The sequence below is a fragment of the Sesamum indicum genome, linkage group LG9, assembly GCF_026168435.1.
Source record: "Sesamum indicum cultivar Baizhima isolate 11 linkage group LG9, ASM2616843v1, whole genome shotgun sequence".
Classification (NCBI taxonomy): domain Eukaryota; kingdom Viridiplantae; phylum Streptophyta; class Magnoliopsida; order Lamiales; family Pedaliaceae; genus Sesamum; species Sesamum indicum.
Window position 1 is genome coordinate 24,584,666 of NC_142665.1, and position 22,225 is coordinate 24,606,890.

At 38.0% G+C, this 22,225-nt stretch overlaps 4 protein-coding genes and 1 pseudogene across 6 annotated transcripts; all 5 read left to right on the forward strand.

Annotated features, from left to right (window-relative positions):
* The first annotated feature begins 86 nt into the window (after nt 1–86).
* On the forward strand, nt 87–3,231 carry LOC105177288 (chorismate mutase 1, chloroplastic). Its single transcript, XM_011100379.3, has 6 exons — nt 87–484; nt 1,368–1,590; nt 1,666–1,752; nt 2,021–2,164; nt 2,584–2,676; nt 2,771–3,231. Exons 1-6 carry the CDS (start codon nt 321–323, stop codon nt 3,005–3,007), a joined length of 948 nt encoding a protein of 315 aa, XP_011098681.1. The 5' UTR covers nt 87–320; the 3' UTR covers nt 3,008–3,231.
* Nucleotides 3,232–4,651: 1,420 nt separating this feature from the next.
* Nucleotides 4,652–7,051, forward strand: LOC105177287 (early nodulin-like protein 17). Its single transcript, XM_011100378.3, has 2 exons — nt 4,652–4,921; nt 6,437–7,051. The coding sequence occupies exons 1-2, from the start codon at nt 4,744–4,746 to the stop codon at nt 6,775–6,777; spliced, it is 519 nt and encodes a 172-aa protein (XP_011098680.1). The 5' UTR covers nt 4,652–4,743; the 3' UTR covers nt 6,778–7,051.
* A 784-nt stretch (nt 7,052–7,835) lies between these two features.
* LOC105177286 (early nodulin-like protein 19 pseudogene) lies at nt 7,836–8,619 on the forward strand (annotated as a pseudogene). Its single transcript, XR_016067360.1, has 2 exons — nt 7,836–8,043; nt 8,140–8,619. The product of XR_016067360.1 is annotated as an early nodulin-like protein 19 pseudogene (transcript).
* A 4,115-nt stretch (nt 8,620–12,734) lies between these two features.
* On the forward strand, nt 12,735–15,614 carry LOC105177284 (putative WRKY transcription factor 4). The gene is made up of 4 exons (XM_011100376.3): nt 12,735–13,428; nt 14,071–14,717; nt 14,799–14,957; nt 15,066–15,614. The coding sequence occupies exons 1-4, from the start codon at nt 12,982–12,984 to the stop codon at nt 15,346–15,348; spliced, it is 1,536 nt and encodes a 511-aa protein (XP_011098678.1). The 5' UTR covers nt 12,735–12,981; the 3' UTR covers nt 15,349–15,614.
* A 137-nt stretch (nt 15,615–15,751) lies between these two features.
* On the forward strand, nt 15,752–21,597 carry LOC105177283 (protein IMPAIRED IN BABA-INDUCED STERILITY 1). Of its 2 annotated transcripts, XM_011100375.3 has the most exons (9): nt 15,752–18,119; nt 18,630–18,914; nt 19,022–19,339; nt 19,451–19,678; nt 19,843–19,940; nt 20,170–20,278; nt 20,372–20,854; nt 20,946–21,063; nt 21,183–21,597. In XM_011100375.3, the coding sequence occupies exons 1-9, from the start codon at nt 17,691–17,693 to the stop codon at nt 21,185–21,187; spliced, it is 2,073 nt and encodes a 690-aa protein (XP_011098677.1). In that variant the 5' UTR covers nt 15,752–17,690; the 3' UTR covers nt 21,188–21,597. The 2 variants fall into 2 exon arrangements, with proteins under 2 accessions (XP_011098677.1, XP_088741092.1); XM_088884966.1 differs by having other exon boundaries at nt 20,170–20,854.
* Nucleotides 21,598–22,225: the final 628 nt, after the last annotated feature.

Genomic DNA, 22,225 nt, shown 5'->3' on the forward strand with positions numbered 1-22,225 from the left:
ACCGAAGTAAGAATGAGTTACGTAATCGGTGAACAAATGCGCATTAGGCCAAACACCACAAACCCACCCTAAACATCGTGATGGGGATTTCCATTTCTCACCTACCACGTCTCAACTACTGCCCTCCCGCCCACTGCTCCCAAATCCAACTCAGCCCACAACAACACAAGCGCCACCAACTTTTTCAACCTCCTCCTCCTGTTTTCTTGATTCTTTGCCCACACCAAACGCGCAGCCCACTTCTTCTCTTCACGGTTTTTTCTTGCTTTTTATATTCATAGTTTTGTTTATTATTGTTGTTGTTTTTCTTGGCTTGAGAAATGGAGGTGAAGATGTTGAGAGCGGCCTCTTCCTCCTTGCTCACTCCTAAGGTTTGCGCTTTTAATCACCGAGCATGGCGTATAAACTGTAGCTTTGAGTTATGCAATTCAAGACCTCCCAAGAACGGCATTCTGGCAATTCAGGCTTCTTCCGCTACAATTGGGTATTATATTATGTTATAATGCCTTTTCTTCCTTGGGTTCGATTTTTTGTTCTTCTTGTATTGTTGGGTTCTTTGCTCTGTCTGATGATGCCTGGTTGGTACATGGGTTTACTCGCTTTTATTATTTCCTTTTTTTATATTTTTGGAAAAAAGAAAGAAAATTCTGGGAGGAATTGCTGATGTAATTGAGCTTTTTGTCTGGTTTGTGTTGATCTCTGCAATGTCATGAATTGCGGCGTGGTATGATGTAAGAATTCTTGTTCAGGTAATTCCACTAATAGGATGTTTTATCCGACATGATAAGCGTGGTCCTTAATTCTCTGAAGATTTTGTTTGAATTTTCGTTCCTGAAGCTATAACTGACACTTTTCCCAAGGCTTGGATAATAAATTAATAATACACCGAAAACGAAAAGCGCCCGCAGTTGATATTACTATGCCAGCTTCCTGCTATGGTTGTGGTTGAACACATTCGTGTTGCAAGATGTAGTTCCAACTATATTCGGCATTTTTGTTAGTCCTGTATGAGCTAATTGAAGCAATTCTTCTCCACTTAGTGTATTAAGGGAGCATATGACTATAGACCCACTGCAGACCTATAAGCCGGGATCCGTTCCTCTAATCTTTTATCTATAATTATACTCCCTTTTTTTTCCAGATGGAAGCAGAGGAAATAGAATACGTTTCTTTGTAATTGTATTCAGGCATGATCGTAACGCATTGTTGAATGAAAAGATTGGTAACTATGATGTTGCTTTTTTGAAGCATTGACCGCTTTGTTGCTGACATGACACAAGAAAATCTTGTGCCTATTTCAATGATTGTCTGACTTCTATGACCTGATCAACGAAACTTGTTCTTAGCATTGTCTTGTTTCTTTTCAGATTGGCACCAAAAACTAGGGTAGATGAGACTCAGAGCTACACTCTTGATGGGATCAGAAACTCCTTGATACGGCAAGAGGATAGCATTATATTCAGTCTAGTGGAGAGAGCTCAATTTTGTTACAATGAAGAGACTTATGATCCCAATGCTTTTGCGATGGATGGCTTCCATGGGTCTTTGGCTGAGTACATGGTCAAAGAAACTGAAAAGCTTCATGGCAAGGTAAGCTCAAACTTTGAACCTTTCTTCAAACTTTGAATAGTAAGAATATACATATTGAACTGGTATCTGGTATAGGTTGGAAGATACAAGAGTCCTGATGAGCATCCTTTCTTCCCGAATGACTTGCCTGAGCCACTGTTGCCACCTCTGGAGTATCCACGGGTAAATTATGGATGTCCTATCACTTTTAGCACTATAAAATCCAACATCTTCTATTAAATCAAACTCATAGTGGAATTCATGCTTGTTCCACTATGGCAACCATGTATAAACTATTGATGTAGATTAATAAAAAAATTGAGGCATTTCTTGATTAGTACTTCTGGGAGTCTTTGCATCCAGCATGTGTATAGCATTTTTGGTCTTTGCCACCCTCATTTTTCTATGATCAAGTTGACTCTTACGGGAGGATGTTGTTGGAATATTACAGGTTCTGCATCCAGCAGCAGATTCAATCAATATTAATGTCCAAGTATGGGACATGTACTTCAAAAATCTCCTCCCTAGATTGGTTAAAGAAGGTGATGATGGTAACTATGGATCAGCTGCAACTTGCGACACAATTTGCTTGCAGGTATATATGGTTTGAGGCTCTATCTTAATTTACAAAGTAAGAAAATGAGTTGGTCAGCCATTATTTTATTCTGAGCATATGTGGCAAGCATCTAATGCGGCTATCAGATGACTATCATATACTTCCTTATTTATGTGGTAAAATATATAAAGAACAGGGCCCCAAAACTTCCGAATTCAGGAATGTAAACTCTTATATTTGTCTTCGGCCTCTTTATAAGCTTTTTTGTTCGTTATAGATAAGGTGACTTCTGTAAATGGTTGAAGTGTGTTTAAATTCCTTTGCGTTATTTGTAATCTCGCCTTCACTCCAAAAGCCAACTGTATCATCTCTTTTCAAAGCTATCATATGCTAGAGCTTGCTCTTAAATTTCAAGAATGTAAGCGCACAAGTGGCTGACTGCTAACTTCCATTTGTAGACCCTGTCAAAGAGAATTCACTATGGTAAATTTGTAGCTGAAGCAAAATTCCGTGCGTCCCCCGATGTCTACAAAGCTGCCATTAAAGCACAGGTCAGTTGATTTTATTTAAAAAACGCAGACATGCTAGAAACAGAATATTGTCGGTGACTGTTTCACCAAATACATTTGCATGCCAATGATGCAGGATAGAACCCGACTGATGGATTTGCTGACATACCCAGCAGTAGAAGAGGCAATCAAACAGAGAGTCGAGATGAAAACCCGAACATACGGGCAAGAAGTAACTATGAACGGAGGGGAAGATACAACTGACCCCGTCTACAAAATCAATCCAAGCCTAGTTGCTGATCTCTACGGGGACTGGATCATGCCACTGACGAAGCAAGTCCAGGTCGCGTATTTATTGAGAAGACTTGATTAAATTGAAGGAAGAAAGATGTTGATAAGAAGATTTCTGCAATATTTATGTAGATTACTGTCTCAGTACTCTGCTGTCTATATTGAAGTAGAAGCTCGCGAACGTGTTATAAAAGTCATAAATCAGTATATATGATTGTCAAAGCTATGAATGTGTATTTCTAGGATTCTACCTCAAGATATTCTGGAAAATTATGAATATGATTATCTTTTTTTAAAAAATTCATACATTTCTTTGTCGATCAACCGACAAATAAAGCATGATTTAATTACGGGCTCTTTTTATATGAATCGAGTGTGAAAAGTACTAAAATTTAATTTTATAATTGATCTGATATATAAGAGAAATTGGATGAATGCGAAGGAGTTTGGGACCAGAAAGATAGAGAAAGAGGGTTATTTTGTGGAGGACAATGAGTAGGCCCAGCCCATGTTGTTCAGTATCATTAGCTCCAAATTGGGCCCACTATGCTTCCAAAAACCACACTACTATTATAAATGGACGGAGCCCATTTGGATTTTTCTCTCAAATTGCACTACACCAATCTTAATCAATCTGTGCCCTAATTTTGGCAATTTGATGATTACAGTATCCCCCACTATGCTCCTCATCAATAATCAACTGAAAAATACCAAAATAAAAAGACCCCTACACACAATTTGTAAAATTTGACAGGTTACCCGATAAACTAGTTTCATTCAATAAATTTTACCATTTTTTTTTTCTTATTTTATGTGGATGTACAAATATTTTGTTAATAAACATCATGTAATTAATTAATATCTTAATATAATAACATAATTACTACTTTCATGAAATTAAGGCTTCAAGTGTGGGGAAAGATTAATTGAGCGTGGCAACTGGCAACTGGCAACTGGCAACTGCCACATCATAATCCGCAACAAGTAATGGAGTAATTGACTCCGCCATCAACACGCTTCCAATCATTGTATGAATCCCAACTATTTTATTTAAATTAAATATCACCTAATTCGATTTAGGTGCCTTTCCATTTCTCATATGTTTTTTTTTATTTTTAATAGTCATCATTACACTTTTCTTTCTTGATATCTGATATAACTGTACATCGATGTTAATTATACGTAAATTATTTTAAATTTAAAAAATTACATCCAACATTCTCGAGGTTTGAGAAATTACAGTATTTGTAATTTTTTAAATAAGGGGTATTCGTAATTATGCTAGACATTTGGAGAGGTTGTTGTAATTTTCTCTTATAATTATTCAAATAATAAGGAGATATTTATAATTATAATAAATTTTACAAAAAAATGTATTGTAATTTATTTTAAATTATTATATAATAAATAGTGGAGAGTGTGATAGTAAAAAATTATGGAAGGCCACTGAGAATGAGCTGTACAATTGCAGTTTTGAACGCGGGCCGTTGATTGGTTCAGATTATAAGGAAAGAAAAGAGAGGTAGGAGGAGTAGGAGTCTTGCTTTGCAAGATTTTCACTACTCCCCGCAATTGTTTAGTATTTACAAATTGGTACCTTGGGTTCACATATTAACAAAAACAGGTCACTCCTTCATGCATACAGATCTGCACTCTACCCCACACATATATACCGACGCGCCTTATTTAATTAATTAATACTGACTGCTCTCTCTCTCTCTCTATATATATCTGCTTTGCCTCCGCTCCCTTCTAGACTCTCACTGACTATACACACTCTTGAGTTGTTCGTTTCTTGTTCCGGAGAAGTGAGGAGACATGGACGCCCTAAGGCGGCGCATTGGACTTGTGGCGGTGGCCTTTATGTTTGCGGCGGTGATGTTGCAGGAGGTCGCGGCGGTGCGTTACATTGTGGGTGCCAATATGGGCTGGACCTCAAACGTCAACTACACAATTTGGGCTCAGGGCAAGCATTTCTACAATGGGGATTGGCTGTGTATGCTCTCTTTTCTCCTACTTTCAGATCTGCTCTTTTCTGGATTCTTTTTCTTTTCAAGATTATTTGCCTATTGGGTATGGTTGCTGACTTCCTCTGCTGAAAATATTTTAACTTGGAACTCAGAGTAGATGTACTGTTTATAGCTTTTGTAAATAAATGGTGTTATTATTAGAATGTTGAACTTAGATGGTTTCTTCTTTTGGTCAATAATTGGGTCATTTGTCTGATTTTTTTGTTTCGTTGCTATTAGATCTGTTGTTTTATCTTACTCCCCCGTGTGTCTCTGTTTTACTTGCTTCAGTAGTCGTTGCTTTCTTGAATTGCTTAATTTGGTAGTTCATGTCGGAGCTTTCTGTAATGTTCTTTTTGATATAATTCTTGGATGACGGTTCTTTTGCTTGTTCTTATCATTGAAGGAATTCTGTCGGCCTTTTCTGCCGCAGTTCTTGCTTTATGGTAAACACATATATGGGCATCCTTCTAATGTTAAAGAGATGAGGATTGTGAACTTTGTTGCAGCTTAGTGGCAAGAATAGTTTTTTTTTTTTTTTAATTTTCTTACAAACTTGATTTTCTCATTAGATTTCTGCTTCCGGTCTCATGCTACTTAGCAAATCAGCACGCATCAACGAGTTGAGTTGATGAATTAATAATTTAGTGATTTGTGGTGGTGTTTTTCTTATTCATCCATCAAAATCTTGTTCAAGCTGTTTCCCTGCATCTCCATGCCTGGCTGGGTTTAGTCATTAATGCTCTTGATTTTTATCTCCAATCTGTTTGTCATTTGATGTGTTCGATCCTCTAACAATCATACACAGATATCATGAAGTTATGGTTTTTCCATAAGAAGCAATTATGAAGAAGTCGACCATGTGGTGGTTCTTGGATAGATTTAGAAATTGCAAATATGTTTTCTCTGTGATTTTGGAGGAGTATAAGTTTTTAGAGCCCAGTTGTCTCATTCTTCGTGATTAAGTCTGAAACCCAGTTTGTGTCTACTCGTCAATAATGACTCTCTATCTTGTCAATGCATGTTGGTCCATTTTCAGTTTTTTCCTTCAAACAAGAAGCCGTTTTTAGCTAAATGTTGTCTTTGATAAAGACAGTTAGTGGGCTGGGATATTATTGTGAAACACACTCATTGAAATATCAAATATAACAAAGAGCAAGACACATTAATAGAAGCATTTTGTGGCTGGCCTTACTGCAATGTGGATTTACTCGAGACATGCAGTCCAGCTATGTTAATTGCAGCTAATAGCAACCAAAAGCGTGCTACTTGTTCGTAATTTATTGCCAACAAGTTGATAACATGTTTCTTCTCTGTCCGTAGTCTTGTTCTTGTTTGTTTTATCATTAACATGTCGGATTGTAGTCTTTTCACAATACTAATCTTGGGCATGGCTTCTAGTTTACATGGCGATAAAACTCTTAAATCTTTTTCCATTTTTTTGCGTATGGCCTCTCATTTATCATTGTATATCTTGAGTAACTCTTTGTTTCCCTTTGCAGTTTTTGTGTATGATAGGAACCAGATGAATGTCCTTGAGGTCAACAAGACTGATTATGAGAACTGCATCTCCGATCACCCACTTCACAACTGGACTACTGGTGCCGGAAGGGACGTGGTTCCTCTCAATGTTACAAAGACCTACTATTTCATCAGCGGCAAAGGGTTCTGCTTTGGAGGCATGAAAGTAGCAATCCACGTGGAAAACCCACCACCACCACCATCATCATCGCCCATAAAGAGCGCATCTCCCAGTTTGCTGTCTACACTCAGAGGCCAGATCTTTGTGCCAGCTCTTTTCACCGTTGCAGCTGTCTGGGATGCATTCGTTCTGCTCTTGTAGTTGTGTTCTTGCACAAGATGGCAGCCCATCCGTCAGTTTGGTCAATTATTTAACCCAATTGTGAAGAAATATTGAGTTTGTGTTTCATTGTTCTGTTAGTTCCCTCAATTTTTATTACTTATTATCCACCCTGTTTTGACCTGAATTACGAAATATTCAGATCAAGAAAGGTGGGGTTTGTAGCAAGTGTTGAAGACTTTTTTTGTTTGTTCAACAACTTTGAGGAAAGAAACTCTTTATTGGGGAGTTAAAAAAAGTGCTTCAATTCCATAAAGCATTGTTGATTCTTGAGCTGTAAAAAGTGGTTTAGGCGGGGCCCTAAACCATGTGGCTGCAAAACGTGAAACGGATTCTGGGCCCTTCAATTTCTACGAGACAAATGACTGTTGTACTAACTTCTCGTTGCTCACATGAAAGTTGCAAGAGTACAGTACAGACTACAGATCATATTCTCTGTTTCTGCTGTCGAGAAATTCCTCATGTCAAGTACTATAATTTCAGTCGTCTGCAAGAATATTTCCCATCTTGGTCTCTATTGAGCCCATTAGTTGCTTCGCGGACTCCTCTGCTATCAGTGAAGCTTCTTTGTTCGTGGGCTCAATTATTTCACATTGGACTTGGGCTTTTAATCTATATATAAAAAAACATTATCATGTACGAATTTGTGGTAGATAATTCCAAGGGTTAAGGAACATTTTGTAGTCTCACACAAAATGCATGTGGTCTCTAAAACTTGACTGTCCAACTGTAGTGTGGGGAAATTCTTATCTGGATTGAGGTTGCTCAGATTTGAATCAATTATACAATAAGTGTAATAATGTATTGTGTGATTGATGTATAATTCTAATATGTATCACACTTGTCATGTAATTAATTTGATTTCCACCAAATATGATTTAGATGAGAATTTTCCGTTTTGTGGAATAGCATGAATGTGGCGTGCGACTGTTATGTTAGTGTGCTGGCTTTTAAATGGTGCCACCATTTCTTGCCAAAATTGGCGTTCCTCACGATTTATTGCTCCTTTCGTTTGCTACTATATATAAACTGCTGAGTAAACGTTTCTTTTCTGTATAGCCTTCTCAACTACACACATATACACACACAACAGACGGTGGTGGGATGGGGTGGTGTTGGCGGCCGCTATGTTGACAAGCGCGGTGGTCGGTGAGCTTATCAAGGTTGGAGGAAGGGCAGGGTGGGCACAGAATGTTAACTACACCGAGTGGGCTGCTGCTCGCCATTTCTATGTCGGCGATTGGCTCTGTAAACAAATCTCTCTCCCTCTCTCTCTATATATATACAATAAAAATGCTATGTTTTTCTCTGTAAGTAGCCAAGTCTTTTTCCTTTACGGTCCAGATTTTGTATTCGACAAGCGGTACTACACGGTGCTGGAGGTGAACAGATGGAATTACGAGCAATGCAATGATTCGGAGTTCATAAAGAACATCAGTAGGGGTGGGAGAGATGTGTTCAATCTGACGGAGACGAGAGCTTACTATTTCTTGAGCAGTGGAGGCTACTGCTACCATGGAATGAAGCTACGCATTCACGTCCAAGAATTCGTGCCACCTTCCCCTATTAATCCTTCTCCATCATCCGCCAACAATGCAGCAGCCATCTCCCCAGCAAAAATCAACCATATTAATGTTCTTCTCATTCTTGTTCCTTGTCATTGCTTGCTTTCGTCTTTGATCTGCCGTCTTCAAAATCGGTTACTAGCTTGGTAATTATTTGTTTGTAAGAAGCTAAATGCCAATCATCAAACGGGATATATATCTATATGTATATGAAGAGTGTGTGACACTCATTTTTAAGGTGGCGCTTTGATTGATACAATTTTTTGTAAGGATGATTTATATATAAGGATTCGATCAAATTATAAATTATAAATACATTTTTATTAAATTAAAAATTACGATTACCCCCTTTGTAGTACATGTAACCCCATTTGGTAGAATTCAAATGAATTTTATACGTGATATTCCAAAAATAAAATTTGACTAATTTTCCTAATAACTTTACAAACGTTTTGTCAGGTACAAAGAGGTGAAAAGACAGACTTGACTTATAAAACGGCATGATGATGAGGGAGACAAGAAAAGGAAACAAAATGACTAAAAATCTTGTAATAAAGGACACAACACGACAAATATAAAAATATCATTATTAAATGTAATGGCTGTTGCTTATCCAATTTATTTACTCCATTTAATTAATTAATTAATTTCATATGATATATATAGCTAGAAATATATGTTATTCCGAGTACCTATATACTCAATGGAATTTAATATTAATAAGTTGGGTGAGGAGGCCTCAAATTAACATTGGCACATGCATGACTGAAATGGGGTAGAGCCCATATGAGTTGGCCAAGTTGAACCTGTTTGTTTCAACAAAGCTGATGACCCCAATTGCCACATTACTTTGAAAATCAATTATTGACTCAATATGATATATTTATTATGTGATTGATAAATATCATTCAATTTTTTTAGGGGAACAAATGCAAGTGGCCTCATACCTCTCCCTTTCTTTTCGATTTCATAAATGCAAATGTGTGTAGACTGTGGTGGGAGCTTAGTCGGTACTTTAGACTGTGAATTCCGCGTGTTTACTATTCAATCCAAATATTTATATACCAACACTACAAAAACCGAACACTTTATGCTGGAGCTTTAGGGTTTGATAATATGAATGACAACCGGGCAGGTTTGGGGCGGATTTGCCTGAATTTGAGACTTGTCCCCTTAAAGAAACACCCTGCCCCCAATAGATTTATATCTTACCTAAGTGTCTCAACTATCGAATTATATAATAACAATAATATTAATAAATAATAAACATTTTATTTTAGGCATTTTAGATTTAACTAGTTTATTATTTTTCAATAAGTAATATCATTTTATATTCAGGCACATAAATTTTGATCTAAAATAAATATATAATGCAAAGAATACATTCAACTAATTTTTAACTAAGTAATATCAATTTAGTTGTAGGTAATCTAATATATTTTTTTTATCTAAAATAAATTATATAATACAAACAATACATTTATGACAACTAATTTTTTATTTTCAATAAGTAATATTATTTTAGATTTAGATATTCTTACATAGTTTTTGATATAAAATGTTTTACATAATTCAACCAATACATTCAACTATTTTTTTTTCTTTAAAGGTAGTATCATTTTAAGTTTAGGTACTTTAAACATAGTATTTAATGTAAAATGAATTATATAATACAAATAATCATTCAACTATTTTTTTCTTATATTTTTTATATATAGTTGGATATATACAAAATAATTTAAGAACTTATATTTAATACTATAATTTCTAATAAGCAGGTTCCTGGCAAAAACCCGAGACCTCCTTGAAACCCTGTTGGGTTTCACTTTATTAGCCCGAACCCCACCAATAGGCGTATCAAATTTGCTTCAATCAGGGCGGACCCCGACTGCCTCGACCCCGTTGCTATCTCTAGATAATAAATCTATAATGTATTTTAATTATTTCATAGTACCAAATGTAGTCCCTACATCATTATGGTTTCTAAATTTCAAATAAAAAAGTTTTTGAAAATCAAATTTCACTTAGATATCATTGTTCTACTTTTATACTCAATTTTCTCTCTGTTTTTTTTTTCTTTCTTTCATAATTAGAAATTTAGGTTGAGTTACTTATTACAGATGTACCAACTACCCAATAATCAAAGAGAAAACATTATTAGTGGTGAAGTTTGATCCTAAATTTCAGGAAAAGTAATAAGGATGTGTGATTCGGGTAGAGAACCCTTTTCATCTACACGGCATATACTTCAATGGACTGCCACCTACTTGTTGTCATTAAATGTACTTGTGCAATTTGATGAAAAGAATACATAGGGTAAGAATATTGACAACCCTACACTTGTGTAACAATTTAATGTTGAAACACACCCCATTTTTTATGTCTGCAATTACTTTATTGTATGTAATGCAGACCCGGAGTTTAATAATATCATAATGATCGAAAAATATTCTTAAAATTTTAAGATCAATAGAAGATTAAGTTATAAAATAGAAATTAGTATTTTAATACTTGATTAGTAAATTATTTGATTGAATAAATTAAAAACTTCAAATATGACGACAATAATACGAATCATGTGAAGTGCAAAAAAAGAATATTGTTTCCTTAACTGTATCGAAGGAGTTCCATCCGCACAATGCTCGTGTCTCCTCTCTCTGGCTCGTCGTCACCAGCCAATCAGACTAGGCGTGCCACACCTACCGCGAGGTTTGGCCTACACAATGGGTATTTATCACTTATCACATTTAAAGATTTGTGCAAATTTCTTAAAAATCATGCGCGAAAAAGATGATCATGCCCAGCACACCTGGACAGACTCTCACCACTCAACACGGCTTTACAACAATAGCCCAACAGGGCACAAGCAAGCAGCTCAAATTTTCCCTACTGCACCAACATGGATGAAAAGAATCTTTTCTAAGTAGATTTTTTACAGGAACGTTTCTTTCTACTTTAGCAATTCAACACCAAGTTTTGCACTCCTAGAGTTGGGGGAGGGGGGTGATGATAACCCCCTCAAATATTTTTTTCAGGTCAAGTTAAGAAGATATCCCGACTAAGCAGCCCAACAAGTTTAACCCAGCTGGCCCATGAACAAAGTAATAAGCTCATAGCCCATCTATTCTTTACTAACTTGGTAGACAGCAAAAGTGACACGTCACATGCCTTTTTGGCATCACAAAACACATTATAAAAAAAAATTCTCAACAAACTTCTCTTAGATTAACGACAACTGACCTAGGAGTAGCAGGTAAAACGAAAACCCGTAGATTTTTGACTGACTGGCAAGACTCATTCAAACAGTGATAACTTTTTCAAGATAAGTCCAAATTGCAATCCATTTTTTTGTTATGCGCATAACAAGATGCAACTCCTTTCAAGATTCACTCTATAGCGACTTATAAATAAAGGCATTTATACAGTTATTTTGGTAACAAGTATCTTATACTCTCACATCCAATTGTCTCACGATTTTCAACTATCTTCAATGTATTTTTGCACTCCATACGACTTTTATCAGATTGTCATCATATTCGGTAATTATTCTCTCAAAAATTTTAAATTTTCTATTTATTTATTCAATCAAACAAATAATTAATTTAAGCATTAATGTGTTAACTCCTGTTTAATATATTAGTCCACACTTGATTGTAGGATTTTCAAAAAAATTATTCGACTATTATAGTGCTATTCGATGCGCATTAATATGAATCTATTTTTTATTTTCTTCTGGATCAGTACATTTTTATTTAGTCACAATAAGTGTTGTGTACGCTCATATCCAATATCCGTACTACATTATTATGACATTTGACCTCTTGATGTCAAGTACTTTGCTAGCTGTTGAGACATCACTTTTTTCACCACAATATTGACAATCGTATGCAGTTCATGTCAAGGCAACCTATGTGTCTTATTACAACAAGAACGTTAATTCATCATTAATCTTTACAATTAGGACCTAATTATCAAATTAATGAACCCAAGTAATTATAATTTTCCTCAATATAAAATAATAAATGATAATTTATTTTACAAGAAAATAGGAATGATTGCATGACGAACAGAATTGCGTCACCCCCATGTAAGTGTAATTTCAAGAAGGAACAATGAACATAAAAGAAAGAAACAGGAGTGAGGGAGTGAGTGTACTGTGTGTGTAGAGCTATTTCTTTCACGTTGAAAAAATACAAGGCCACTTTTTTAGTTGTGGGAGGATAAGACGAAAAGCCAATCACGACCGACGAGGGAAGATTTTATTAAAGAAAAGCAGACAGCAGCAAGTTGATGATATTATTTTCAGACTTCTTTTTTTTGTATTTGTAATAAATTTTTTGAAGTGGGTCCCTGGATCCTTGCACTCACTGCTGTCACAACTTGCTCGATGCATCCATCTTTCTCTCTCTTGTTTCCCCCCCTCTCTCTCTCTATATATATATATATATGTGTTTATATAATGGATTATATGTACATGTGGTGCGGCAGTGGAGTAAGTGAGAAGAAGACGAGGAAGAAACGAAACCTACTTTTTGGTGTTTGAGCAATTTGAGAGATAAAGATCACTTTTTTTCTTCCTTTGTTTTTCTTGTTTGAATTTTGGGAGAAGAGGATACAAGAAATGGGTGAGAGTACTGTTGGGGAGGCGGGGGGTGTTCCGAGACCGAAGCCGACGATCTTGGTGCCGCCGCGGGGGTCGATGGAGTCCCTCTTTACAAACGGGTCGGGTGGTATTGGGTTCAGCCCCGGTCCGATGACGCTGGTGTCCAGTTTCTTCGCGGAGCAGGGCTCGTGTTCTTTCTCGCAGCTGTTAGCTGGTGCCATGGCCTCGCCGATGGCGCCGAACTCGGGTTTCTTGTTCGGTGGAAAAGAAGAAAAGGGAGGTAATTCATGTGATGATGGGAAGAATAGCGAGAGTGGTGGTGGGTACAAGCGGAATAGGCCGATGAATCTGGTGGTGGCTCAGCCGCAGCTGCAGATGGAGAGTCTGAGCCCGCTGTTCATGGTTCCGCAGGGCCTGAGTCCGTCTGGACTGCTCAATTCACCCGGGTTTTTATCCCCACTTCAGGTAAACTTTTTTGTTAAATAACTAACTTTTGAAGTTTGTTGCTTGGATTCACAGAATTTAATGTATTGATGAGAAAATCTAATCAAAATTTCGCAAGTATCACCAAATTCTCATTTTTTACGCTGTCTCCGGTAATTGAAGTTGGGGTGTTTGTGTGAATCATTTCTGAACACAGTGTTGGTGTTGGAGAATTGGAGCCCTGGAATCAGAAGAGGAACTATTTCTGTTCAAATTTAAATCGAATTTTCATGAACACAGATCGATATGGAATTTAGGGTTATTCCCAAAAGACTGCGTCCTTTACCTGTGCAGTGCAGTGACGGTGGAATTTAGGATTATTGGAGATGCCAAAGTTGAAATTAAATACTATCTTGCTCCAAATTTATTAGGGTTAGGAAATCTCAGAGTTCTCGCCTTCACAGTCATATATTCATGGTCTGCAAAAATGTCTGGACGGTTTGCAGGTTATATATTTGTTTAGATAAGCTTTGAGAATCCAGATTCCAGCTATCTTCTCCTAAAATTGCTGGAGAATATGTTTTCATTTCGATGAGTTTAGTTTGAAGGTGGCAGGGTTACATAATCCGGAGTTGGATTTCCTCGACACAGGTGATTAATAATCGCTTCTTGATCTTCATGCAGAGCCCTTTTGGAATGTCCCACCAGCAGGCCCTAGCGCACGTCACAGCTCAAGCGGCGTTCTCGCAATCTTACATGCAAATGCAAGCAGAACTTCAACGATCTTCATCTACAGCTACTGCAGAACTGTTGGCTAACAATTCGTCCTCTGCACCCAGTGAAACTTTGGCACAGCCAACAAATCCTGTGCCAACAGAACCTGAGAGTTCAAAGATTGAGTCATCTGAAGTTTCTCAATCGGATAGCAAAGCTGCCAGTGTGGCTGGCGACAAACCAGCTAGTGACGGTTATAACTGGAGGAAATATGGGCAGAAGCATGTCAAGGCTAGTGAGTGTCCTCGGAGCTACTATAAGTGTACACATCCTAATTGTCCTGTCAAGAAGAAGGTCGAACGATCTTTTGATGGTCGTATATCTGAAATTATATATAAAGGTCAGCACAACCATGAACCACCTCAATCTAACAAAAGGGGAAAAGACAGTTCCCAGACGAAGCACGTTTTTGATTCCCAAGCTCCGACTGAAATGAACAGGTTAAATAAGGCTGTGCGTGTTGACCCTGAGCCTATCGCTACTCATAATGACGAAATGGAGGACACTGTAGTAGTAGTAGATGATGGCGACGAAGATGAACCAATCGCCAAAAGAAGGTAAATTATAATATCTTCATCTGATCATTTTTATCCTCTCTATATTCATTTGCTCATGTGGAAGGCCCTCCCTTGCTGCAGGAGCATGGATAGTGGACAGTCCGCGCCAGCCTCTTCACATCAAACGATTACAGAATCAAAAATTGTTGTGCAGACAAGAAGTGAAGTTGATCTCTTGGATGATGGATACAAATGGAGAAAATATGGGCAGAAAGTGGTTAAGGGGAATCCACATCCAAGGTATGCCAGTTGATTAACTTAGAAGTGAAATTTGTTTGGTTCTTGTTGATCTTTCAATTTACTAATCCAAATCCAAGGGCACCTAATGCATTTAAATTCTTACTGCAGGAGTTACTACAGATGTACATATCCTGGGTGCAATGTCCGTAAGCATGTCGAGAGGGCTTCAGCAGACCCCAAAGCTGTCGTTACTACATACGAGGGCAAACACAATCATGAAATCCCAACCGGAAGATACAACAATCATGGCATGGCCAATGCCAGCGCTCAGCAGTTAAAAGCACAGAAAACAGTAGCTAAGAACCGTTTGCCAAGTCGAGAAATGGACGTTGGGAATAAGGATCAGATGCCTATGACTCTACATCTCAAAGAAGAACAAATTGCCGCATGATCTCCACAAATACACGATGATATGCAGTTTTACATATCTGCTACAGAATAGAAGGCGGGTAAATAATGAACAGCCACCATCAGCTAAAAGCTTTCTGACAAACCACACATCTGAGGAGTGCGGCAACGGAGCTTCTGGCGATGCTGTAAGAACATAATGATATATAGTCTCTTCTGTATAATCGAAAGTGTTTTGTGCTCCTGTTCAGTGTTTCACCAAACATGATACCAATAATGTTTTATTGTAATCTTATCAGTTTTTCCTCATTCTTGTTTATTACTACATAAAACAATTGGTAATGTCCACCTGGTTTTGGTGGAACTTCAATCAACAAATCTTGGGCGCCACGTCTAATTAAGGCGGCCTGCAGGTCAATTTTCTTGTGTTTGCCACCCGGGCACTTCTGAAAGTGAGTGGCTTTGAAAGTTTGATACAAACAAAGCGAAAATCGCATTTCTTGGATCAGTTGTTGGCTGTGTGCAGATGCCCTTCGGATTGATATCCAGGAAAGAAGGAAAAAGGAAGCCTATTGCGGGCCCTAAATATTGGTGATTAATTCAACAACTATCTATCTAATGGAAAATGATTGTATCTTTATGAATTATTAAATTATACATAATAATATCAATATTCTTTTATTTTTGAGTATGAGAGATGGCTCTCTGGATAATTTTGTTTTTAAAGATTAAAGACAATTTTGGTTCTGTAATTATAGCTCTTTTCTATTTTAGTCTTTTAACTCCCTAATGTTGCGAAATGGTCTACTACCTTTATTACTTACTCAATTTTGGTATATTTTTTGTCGGAATTCTATTCAGGTTGCCGAAAATTCCATGTGCACTTGTAAATCAGGTGTGAAATCTTATTGGCTAATTTGAAGCTGAGTCGGCCAATGCTTTCAAATTTTCAAAAAAAAAAATCCCATGTGGCATGACTTGCCACATCACCGACTGAGTTGTTCGATGAGTTGACTAGGCGAGTAGACTTGAGTTTGCAGTGGAATCGATTGGGCAAGTTTGGGATGATGAGGCCGTGGCTGGAATTTCTCTGATGCCGGAAATTGATTGGATAGACAGTGGTGCAAGTCCGCAGGCGAATGGATTTCAGATAACTGAGTAATGGTTGTTTAAAGTCGTGATTCGATGGAGGATTGGAGAAGGCTAGAACTAGCTGGAATCTCGACGAGAACAGGTGGGTCAGTGTGCAAAAGAATTGCCTGGAGGTGGAGAGTCGATTGGTGGTACTCACAGCCGGTGGGTGTGGTGGAGAGTAGCCAATCGAGGCGGAAAAGAAAGGAGATCTAGGGTTAGCGAGATGACTTTCGACGCGTGAGTGTATGCACGTGGGAGCTCCGATGGTGGCACGCAAGCGCTGGGAGGGGGGGGGGGGCGTGCGAGAGCCCGTAACGGTAAAAATCCAAAAATATTAGATATAATTTCTCAAATTACATAGGATTCTGAGAAACATTAAATATAGTACCCCTCAAATCACATACACTATGTTTGTTTTTTTTTCAAGTTATTTTTGGGATAAGTCAAAATATATCCAATGTTTGCCATTATACAAAACACCCAAATACTGTTTTGACATGACTACATACATATTATACACACTTATATAAATAAATATATAAAAAAAGACATAATTTGATAATGAACAATAATTTTTATCTTCTAAAAAACATAACAAAACACTCCAAAAATAAATCTAAATATTATGATAGAGTTCAGTACTCTTGACGAAACAAATATTATATATATATAATTATACCAAATTTTATCTCCATAATATAATTGTTAGAAACCAAAATGTTCATCTCATAATTGGCGCCTTTTTATAGTGGTTGGGCAGTTGGTCTATAGTTCTTGGAATAGTGCAGGCATTGGCAGGACCCCAACTTCTCAACGGTCAGGTTGCATTTCTTTGTTAGTTTGAAAATAATTTGACAAAATTAAGAAAGAGAATGATGATTGAGATTGTTGGACCCACGGAAAGCAAATGTCTCATCCTCTGCCTCTCCTCCGCATATCCCGCAGCACTCTGATGACAGAAAGAAGAAGTGACAAGAAGAAAATCTTTGACCCTTCCTTTTTCCTCTTTTCTCTTTCCTTTGCCACCTCTCCAAAAAACAAGCTCTGTTCTTTACAAACGCTTTCTCTCTCTCCCTCTCTCTCTCTCTCTCTCTCTCTACTTTTCTGGGCTATTTCTTTTTTAACCAAGAGCAGTGCGCAAGATGTTCCAGGGGTGTTTTTAATCTCACCCCTCCGGCATTGGCCCATTTCCCATCTGGGTCTGTTCGGGTTTCCGCGGCATCGGATCCCTTGGATGGGTTTTAGTGGGACATGGGTTGTGTAAGCTCCAAAAAGGCAAGGTCGCAATCACCTGCATTTGATGATGTCTCCTCCTGCTCAGCAAGTGCAGGCCGGAGCAGTAGGCCGGGCCGTCTCGCGTCCTCCGGCTCGGTGCATGTCCAGGCAGCATTGGGATCATTGGAGAAAATAAAGGAAGAGCCCGAGAGGGAGAAGGATGTGGAGGATGTTGATGAGGAATTAAGGAAAAACGGGCTAAACGTTGATGATAATTTGGGGGATTTGAGGGCCGGAAAGAGATCAACTTCTCAGAAGAAGTCCGTTTTTAGCATTAAATTTGGGAGGCCGGCGGAAGGCGAGCATGTGACGGCAGGGTGGCCGGCCTGGCTCACTGCTGTGGCTGGTGAAGCCATTGAGGGATGGGAGCCATTGAAATCAGACGCATTTGAAAGATTAGAAAAGGTAATTCTCATTTCTTTTGTTAAGAGAACACATGAGTAGTAGTTTAATAATAGAATGGCACCTTTTTGCCTCTCCCATGATTCTGAGGTGCTTGTGTATTTTCTTGATGTTTTGATTGATTCTGTGGCTGGTTTACACAAAAAGTTTGGGACTTGTATTTCCTGGATGGTCTTCCACATATTAGGAAAGTGAAAACTGTTGAAGGCAAATTATGAGTTTGAGAAGCATGCTCAGTTAGACATCATTGAAGGTGAGTGTAATTCAGAGTTTGGTAAGATTTGAGGCTGTCTCTAGGTAAGAAAGTTTATTGGTAAGATCTGCTCAATCTCAAGGGATTACACTAACATTGTACCTTGCGAGTGCTCATAGAAAATGGCAACAATGTGTATCCTCGTCCCCTGAGAAAATTATAGCTAGTAGGATAATTCAAGTACTTCGATGATAGAATATACTATACCTCTCATAGATTGAACCTGATCCGGATTATCTTCCATGTCTGTACATGCGTAGATTGGACAAGGTACATACAGCACTGTATACCGTGCACGTGAGCTGAATACCGGTAAGATGGTTGCTGTGAAGAAAGTTCGATTTGACAATTTTCAACCGGAGAGTGTCAGATTCATGGCGCGTGAAATTCTGATTCTGCGCAAGCTTGACCATCCAAATATCATGAAACTGCAGGGTATCATTACGTCTCGCTTATCATGTAGTATATACCTGGTTTTCGATTACATGGAACATGACCTCGCTGGCTTGTTATCATGTCCCGACATAAAATTCACTGATTCACAGGTTTGTTTACCTCCGTCATTTTAGACAATCACAATGGCATATAGCTATCTTGCTTTGTCATGTCTTAAAATGCTGTTTCCTAAGGTGAGTTTCTCTTCTGGAAGTAGATAAAATGCTATATGCAACAGCTATTGAGTGCAGTAGAGCATTGCCACTCACGAGGTATAATGCATCGAGATATTAAATCCTCCAATATCTTAGTAAATAACGAAGGAATTTTGAAGATAGCGGATTTTGGTCTCGCTAACTTCACGAGGCCCAAGAACAAGCAACCTCTGACCAGTCGAGTGGTGACGTTATGGTACAGACCTCCTGAACTCCTTTTGGGGTCGACGAATTATGCAGAATCAGTTGATCTCTGGAGTGTTGGTTGTGTTTTTGCTGAACTTTTTATGGGAAGGCCTCTCTTGAAAGCCAGAACTGAGGTTAGAACATTCTTAGAATTTGCATGTTATAATTGATCTGTCGTCTCTGTCTATATTTCCTTGTGTTGACATTGTGACCAACAGCGCTGGAATTTCTTCTTGCATCTGCAGGTAGAACAGTTGCATAAAATCTTCAAACTTTGTGGTTCTCCACCAGATGATTACTGGAAAAGATCTAAGCTTCCTCTAGCAGCTATGTTCAAACCCCAGCAACCTTATGAAAGTACACTTCGAGAAAGATGCAAAGAGTTCCCAAAAAGTGCAGTTAGCCTCATTGAAACGTTCCTTTCCGTCGAACCTCACAAGCGAGGAACTGCTGCTTCTGCTCTGGAATCTGAGGTTAGGTTCGATAGAATATGAACAGACAGGTTTTCCTTAATTGATCTTATAATTCAATAAGCCAGAGAAATCCTCCTATGCAGTCAAAGATTTAATTCATATTGGCTTCTTAATCTATGATATGTATATTGTTCAATATATGTCTGAACTTTCCCATTTTGCAGTACTTCACTACAAAACCATATGCATGTGATCCATCAAGTTTGCCAAAGTACCCACCCAACAAAGAGATTGATGCGAAAATCCGTGAAGATGCAAAAAGGTCGACTGTCTTTGTTCTTCTACTTCAATATATACATCTTCATTTGGTTTCGAATGCAACTGTAGAACATAGATGCAGATGGTGTCAAGTATTCGGGACGCACATAATTATTTGGGATTGTCCGCTGTTTAGGATTTAGTAATGGGAATAGAGGAGTTCATATGGATTTCTGCAAGTCTTTCTGTATCCGTCACACCGCTATTGAATAAATGAAGTATCAATATTTCAGGAAGAAAAGCAGTGCCATCACTCGGGCAGAAGGAGGTCCAAGAAATCCAAGAAGGGCCCGCAAGACTTTGCAAGAATCAACCGACTTCTGTAAAGTGATCCCAGCTGAGGTTCTCTCTCTCTCTCTCTCTCTCTCTCTCTCTCTGTGTGTTGACAATGCGAAAATTTCAAACCCACTGAGTATTCCACTTGTTTTCTTGAAGGAGGTTGACAATGCACAAGTAGCTCGTAGGAACCACGGTGTCAGCACTAACGCATATAGAAAAAAAGGTGGTGTCGAGACTCGGACGTCACTTAAGCCATCCTACGACACAAAGTCAGATGCTTCCCAGGGTTCCCAGACAACACAGGTATCTCAAGGAACCAGCATTCATTCCCTCCCTGCGCAAGTGACAACATCAAACAGTTTTGCATGGGCCAAAAGGCGAAAGCAGCCAGATGTATTCACAAGGCTACACAGTCAACCCACTCAATCAAGTAATCAAAAATCCATTGCCTTAGAGCCATCCAATATACTGCACGTGCACGACACACTGGAACCAGATGGGCAACAAAATCATGATTATTCAGGCAGAATCTCTGGTGCTGAGACTGCCAGGCGTCCCACTCGTAGAGAACAAGCACAGCTGCGTAGGCCGGAGTCTTTTGATTCATCTGATATATACGAGCCTCAAGAGTTACCAGAGGTAAGCCAACTAGCCTGCATTGATCAGAGGAAGCAGCCTCCTAATAGCTCTTGACGCACTGAATTTTACTTTGTCTTTGTGATTTTAATAGGATTATGGCAATAAGAAGAAATGCCGGGTTGGATACTCAGGAACATTAACATCTCAAGAAATAGCTGCAAGACAGCACGACCTACCTCGTCAAGTTCATAGATCGCGCTTTTACATAGGTAATCGTCTTAACAACCCATCCAAAAGATTTACATCCTGTCATCAGCATTAAGGCAGGACTCCTTTCTTACCCAAACACAGTTTCATAAGAATGACCACTTACGCTACATTTCTGCAGATTAATGACTCCAAAGTTGTAAGATCGCTTGTCCTGCTCATGGATGAATGCATGCTACATAAACTTTGTGAACAGTTTTGCTTCGACTGCTGAAAGTCTTTCAGACTTCCAAGAAGCTCTAACTATATATTGTGCTGGAGTTTTTTCGAGCTTTGCGACGATTCTATACAGAATAGTGCAGACAGAAAAAAGAGTTTTCTGCAACACATAACTCCACAGTTATGAAGAATTTTGAGTGCATCCAGCAGTGTCGTAATAGGGATAGGCCAAATCTTTCAAATTGTAACACAAGAATTCCTCTGGCCGGATACCACATTCTTTTTGTATTTTTTTTCCTACTATCTTTTTTCTTTTAACAATTTTTTTTGCTTTTTTTGCAGTTTCTCTCAGCAATTAATTAATTATTTTTAAGTAAGATATTACTGCAAGAACCAGCCATTTAACGTTTTTGTTGATTTTTGGCTCACACTTGCATTAATTAATTGTAAGAAAACTAATTTTGAATTAATCAATTTTAGTAATAATAATTATGTCATGTAAATTCATAATCTCATAACCGAATATACAAATGTAAAATTATAACTAAGTTCTAAGACGTATCATATTATCAAGATTAATGAGGAAATTAAAAGAATATTTGATGAACATAATGAGTAATTATACAAAGAATAATTACATTCGAATTAAAAATTATAGCTTTTATGAAAAGCCGATTCTGATAGTATTTATCCCAAAAGTATTGAAAATGAGGCCGAACGACGTAGAAGAAATGCGTTCGAACACAAAGCGTAAATTTGAGTTGGCCTCGTGAATCGCAAGGTGAAAGTGAAATAGACACTTTTGCTCTATTTGAGAAGCCATGAGTGATTATCCTGCGTAGTGGCTCTATTCCACCTCCATACCTAAAGGAGTCATTATATACAGGTGAAAATTCTGAAATAGAGATCGGATCAAATCAATCAAATTAATAAATGTATTACACTTGTCATGCACATTAAGCTAAATTCATGCCACTGGATTTGACGGAGAAGAGAAAACACTAC